Genomic DNA, 6,000 nt, shown 5'->3' with positions numbered 1-6,000 from the left:
TAAACATTGACTTGCTTGAGACTTACAGTGAAAATACTGAATTTAAACAACAAAAAAATCCCATCACTTATAGTATTTCCATACTATACGGAACAGTACATCTTTTCATCTTCAGTTACACAACTGTACAATACTATTATTGTGTATTTATAAACATCAACACGTTATAACACCCCATCATCATCAATCGGTTGATATAAACCTATTACATCAATCATTTCAAGTTTCAATCACAAAGTACGCAAAGATCAATACGTGATAGAGCAATATAATAGTACACAGTGTCAGTAATCATGAAGCCAGCGGGGAAACGATAACTTTTTTTATTCCATTAATATATTTTTCATGAATTGAGATGATATTTTAAAACAACTTTTAATAATATGAAAAATAAGAAACATAAAGAGATGATTCCAAACAAACGCTGTTTATAAAATGAAAAATGCAGAATTTCAATATTTAATCCGAATCCTGCACACATTGCAAAAAAATTATCTAAAAAGAATGAAGCTGGTTTTGGCAAGTGAGATAACAGTAACAAGCATGACCTTTAGTTTCAATAGGGGTTTTTGCCCCAAGCACTATGCCTGTAAGCCCAACAACTTATAAAATCGAAATACTATGCATACCTGTAATTAATGTACCATACGTTTCAACATTTGATATTACAAAAAATTACTTCACTCAAAAGACGGCTGCCTGCGTAAGCTATTACGTTGTAAGAAGAGCTCACCAGCGAACGCTTGCTGTAATGCATTAGTTCGGACACAGAAACTGACCAGGCAAGCACCGTGGGATAAATGCGTGATTTAGCATCAGACTCAGTCTAGTGAGGTTTTAGAGTCGAGGTATCTCATGGAAGGAGATAAAAAATCAAAGTGACGCGTTTACACTGACGTTGGTGACATATAAGTGTGCAGTACGTGAAACGGAGTTGGCACAGATTTACAAGATTTTTTCCCATAAAAGGACATGCGTCAATCCGGCATGGAGGCTTTCGTGTTTCACATTTTGTTTCAAGTTTCTCTCCACGGCACATGTTAAGCTAAATAGTTTGACCATCGCACAGACGTCTTACTCGGTAAGGAAAACACCAAGGACATGTAAGTACATACATTATTTGAAAAGTATTATCAATGAACCTCAAACAAATTTAATTCATACTCTGCATTTTTTTATTATAATTGATGTACCATTTATATGGATTCAATGTCAGAAAATCTAAAAATAAACTTCGCTTGAAAATCACGGTAGAATGCTTTGAGAAGATATAAAGTTCTTATTTAGTTGATTTTTGTAATAATAGTGTAATCTTAATCTTATTGAAAATTTTCTCCATCATATTAGGCATTAAAGAGACTTACGCAAACGTCATACTTGGGAGATTAGTGTCGCGTGGAAGACCTACACTCGGCGAACGGACTCTATTTCTGGACTGTTTATTGACGGGTTTCAACCGTTGTCAATAAGATGACTTCATGAGTTTGTCAGAATTTTAAAGGGATTTCTTGTTCCATTGTAGAAAAATAGTTCCGTCATTTATTGCCAGCTAGTAGCATCTCGCTACGTGCTTCAGGTAAACAACTGGAGTTATTGTTTGCATTAATGGCAGGTAAACTGTCAGCTGACTGCGTCATCATACCTGTATAAATACTGAATAATCTCGCGAGAAGAGTTACAACTAAGCGGACTATCGCACTCTGTAGATGGTGTCAAAGCATTCAAAATTGCTTTCCGGATATACCGCAGTACGAAATGAATATATAAAGAGATTAAACTGTGGTGAAATAATGATTTTTTTATGATTTGGTCGACTCAAAAGTCAACTTCAAGTTGAATGCAGGTGCATAACAATGGACCAAGGTTTAATTCCACATTATTACTTTAGATATTGCCTGCCATAAGTGGCATTAATTGAAGAGCTACAGATTTGTCAACACGTGGGTATCTCTAGAGGATCGTCAAGTGGGATGCGTGAGTAGTTTTGTCTGCGAAATGGAAACATCGGTAATAATAAGGAGGATCTGAACACAATATTCAAATACTAGATGGTCTAGGATTATTATCGACCTGCGTTATTTTATTGACGGGCTTTTTAAACTGTTTATTGAACTGTTTACATTGGGGAGGAATGTCAAAACACACCTTTCTGAGCGATGAGATAAAACAGTATGTGATCTGCTCACACTCAGCTTAACTCGTACTTCATGATTTCATCGAAGATGATTCCAGTTTGTAATGGGACGGTCGATGTAAATCCGTACACCCACTGTTTAATTCGACAGCAACTTTTTTCAAGACCTAGAGAATCTGCTTCCTGTTGTCTTCTTTAGGGATAAAATGTGAACTCTGTGAGTACTTAATGATTGATATCTTTGGAAAATGGAGAGGTTTTGTGCAAGAGTACAAGGCATTTGACGTTACACGCTGTTCCAATTGCCTCCTGTTAAGTTTTTATGCTTTAGGTTCGTTGCATCAATTATATACAATCAAAGCCTCCAGGTGTATGGTATTTTTGGATTTCTATAAACATCAAGGACCGCCAACTTGGCTATGTCTAGCATTTGGGATATTTCTACAAATGTCACAAAGAAAAGAGTAAAGAGGAAATGACAAGCTAACCAATTGTCCTTTCGAACATGAGGTGAATTTCTAAGAAAAGTCGAGATAATTTGCTCTGTTTTGATGAGCAACTTCAGGATCTAAATTGGTGTCTCGGATTCTGTTTGGATTGCTTTGTAAGTTTCTTCAGGCAATTCATTCGAAAATCATATTTCCAGCCCATCGCAGCAGGATTTTCTCCATTATAAGTGCACGAAGAAAACATTATAGATTACCAAAGTTATATCTTTGGAAAAAACGCTTGGGTGTTGTGTATATATCAAAGGAGACTATCCCAACATTTGGTTGCCAAATCTGCCTCTAGGTTCAAAAGGGGTGGGCTTATTTGTTGTTAAACACAGCGGAAATCAATACTTTATTAGTTGTTACGTTCAGTGCACAGTTTTCCTAGAGCACACGGTTTCGTTTGACGCCTAAGCGTTGAAGCAAGAAAAACCATATGTTCTCGCTTACAGATTCCAGAAACGTTACATGTTAATACAAGCGTTATTATGGCTAAACATATGAACATCGTTCTGATTTTTCTTCTTTGAACGGACAGAACTTGTTTGAAATAACATCAACATCGCCGTATCCTTTGAAGAGACTGAAAAATAAATAAAAGAACGCACGTGCATGCCAATCACTGGTAATTAAGACAATGGAAAGATGGGGCGGAATGTGAGAACTTAAGAAATGGATAATCCTTAATGCTTTGGGAATTGAGCGACCTACAATACTTCGACCTTTGGGAATCGAGATCCAGTCACTGTAATCTCACAAGAACTTCTTCATAGAAGACACAGCGGAGAAAACACTGACAAGGTTGATTGACTGTGGTGTCCTTTATCTAATGGTATAATGTAATGCCCGTGCACAATAATTGATTCAGCTGCTGAAAATAACAAAACCGCAAGATCGGACCAACTGCTTCATAACCTGTAACCAATATATAGTTTGACGTTACGTGATGTTGCGCTATTCATAACTGGCGTGGCCTTCTACATTAACATATGCCGTAACACATCCATGGATGGATGGATGTTCAAAACGCGTGTTTTCATTATCGACTTATGTAACAAGATTGATTAATTTCCAAACAAATCTGACAGCTGTCGATAATCAAGAGGTGGAACAAATTTGCAGTTAGCGGTGGACGCGTTGCTTTCAGTAATTGCAACGACTCTCTGTTTGATTAAGGCAATCAACTTTTGAACGGGTTATAATATTGAGCAGACACTGTGAGCATTTCACGCCGAAACAGCGATACCTGAAATCAGTTTTCAATGACCAGTTACTACACGTGAACTTATACAGGTACCCGAATGCAGAGGCGGTTGGGTCAGTCGAGCACGCCTGGTCATTCTGTTTGAAGTTGTTTTATATTTCTTAATTTACAAAACTAAAAGAAATATATATAGATGCTCTTATATTGTGAGAAAGCGCTGATCTACAACAACTTATGTTACAACGTATGTCACAGTTCCTTAATACAAAAACAAACTAAATGTAGGGTTAGTTTTGCCACTTGGTCTATGCTGTTGGTTTATAGGTAACGAGGTGAAAATTAAGGGTCGAGTGACTTTTGTGAAGGTTTTTTTTCTGTGCATCATGACGCCCTTGTATTCAAATGGTAACGCTACAAGTCTAGCTTTGGTGACAGAAGACGATATTCTCACTTTTGCGTTATGGCAACGCAACAAAGATAATAACAGCGCTTTTGATAACTCTAGTGGTGACGGAGACTGGCAGACTGATGAAAATCATTCCCTATTTATAGGTCTGGCGGTCCTATTTTACGTGTTTTGTGGAATTGGTCTGATTGCAAATGGCGTCTCTCTGACTGCGTTGGCCTGTGTTCCAAGGCCTTTCAAACCAAAATTGATTCTTATCGTGAACCTAGCTTTGACTGATCTTGCGAATTTGATCTTCGTGTTGATCATTGATATTTTACATAATCTTGGTTTACAACTGTGTGATAGTCTAATCAACACGTTTTTCTTGACATTCTTTGAGATTTCTGGGTTTACAGTTCTGGCTTTGGCGTTGGATATGTTTGTAGCCGTATGTGCGCCTTTGAGGTATTCGTTGTCTATAACAAGGGAGAGGGCGTGCGTTATAGTTGCCTGTATTTGGGGGGTGACAATTGGTAAAGGGCTGGTCGCCCTTCTCATTAGCATGGCATATCTTGGCTCTGGAATATTTTGTGACTTTGGCTTTCCCAAAGCTTTGATATATATCAACGGTGGAATTTGTGCAGCCATTTTGGTAGCTTCACTGTGTCTGTATGTAAAGATATTTATTGAGATAAAAAGGCACCGTTACGTAGGCACCCGCGTTAATTCCAAAAGGGAATTTAAATCAGCGGTCACTTTCGTCATGCTTTATGCCACGTTACTGGTCAGTTGGGGACCATGGGTCGTCGCGGTGGCTATGGTCAAATTGGTTAAAATGACCAACTGCGATGTCCAGTGCAAGAATGTTCTTGTCCATACGGCAATTTGTCTGATACTGGTGATAACGCTGGCGGACCCGATTATTTACGGGGTTCGAATGCCAGATGTGAGGAAAGGGTTTTTTCGGCTGATGGGCAAACGTCCCCGTCCACGACCAGGTAATTTGTTCATTCCCCTCGCTGAGCATATGGCGCAAGCCCGACAGACGCCAGTGACAGCAACCACTCCTGTTTAGACGTGGTAGATCTCAAACGTCATTATACAATAAATATACAATAAATATTGTCTATAAATATTGTCTGTTCGGTTATAATAATTTAATGCCTTAACGCTATGGCACTCCAAGCTAAACATTAAAATTTGCAGCATCTTTGTCATCCGACAAACTTGTCGTCTGATTAAGACAACTCTGGGGATAAATTCCTATTTGATTGTTAAAAAAATCGCTTTTGACGCCACAGGTCCTTCGACCCCATGACTCTATACTGTTCAAAATGGGTGCGAGTGCGAGACTGATAATTACACACATATAGCTGATGTTTATTTTCTGATTCGTTATAGTCAGTGTTATGTATTCAAACTACGGTCTTATTTGAAGCCAGAGAAGATGTCAACAACTTAACTGAACGTGTTTATCAACGCCAGAAAAAATCAAGATTCATTCTGTGTTATAGATACGTGTATCAAACAGTCAATTAAATCAGTAAGTCTTAGGTATCTGTGGGCCATTGCTGTTATACACTGTATGATATATTTATGCTTGTGTCAGATGTTATTTTTCCAGCTATATGATTGGCATATTGGCATTATTGCACTCACTTATTTTAAACGATTAAATACTAGCTTGTGTCTTATCAAAATATGTCACAATTGTAAATAAGATATATTGCCACCATATGCATTGGCAACTATTGTGTGTTAAATGTTACATTTTATATATTGT

The 6,000-nt window shown here is 37.7% G+C and overlaps 1 protein-coding gene across 1 annotated transcript; it reads left to right on the top strand.

Moving 5' to 3' along the window:
• Window positions 1–2,306: 2,306 nt before the first annotated feature.
• LOC147762792 (adrenocorticotropic hormone receptor-like) lies at window positions 2,307–5,292 on the top strand. Its single transcript, XM_087009308.1, has one exon. The coding sequence runs from the start codon at window positions 4,213–4,215 to the stop codon at window positions 5,290–5,292; it is 1,080 nt and encodes a 359-aa protein (XP_086865434.1). The 5' UTR covers window positions 2,307–4,212.
• Window positions 5,293–6,000: the final 708 nt, after the last annotated feature.

This window comes from Lingula anatina, chromosome 3 (genome assembly GCF_051362555.1).
Source record: "Lingula anatina isolate TDL-2025a chromosome 3, LinAna3.0, whole genome shotgun sequence".
Taxonomy (NCBI): domain Eukaryota; kingdom Metazoa; phylum Brachiopoda; class Lingulata; order Lingulida; family Lingulidae; genus Lingula; species Lingula anatina.
The sequence above is the reverse complement of the archived record's forward strand: the minus strand, read 5'-3'. Positions and strand labels throughout refer to the sequence as shown.

Excerpts from the sequence above, each read along its gene's own strand:
- LOC147762792 (XM_087009308.1), top strand. The coding sequence starts at position 4,213 with ATGACGCCCTTGTATTCAAATGGTAACGCTACAAGTCTAGCTTTGGTG.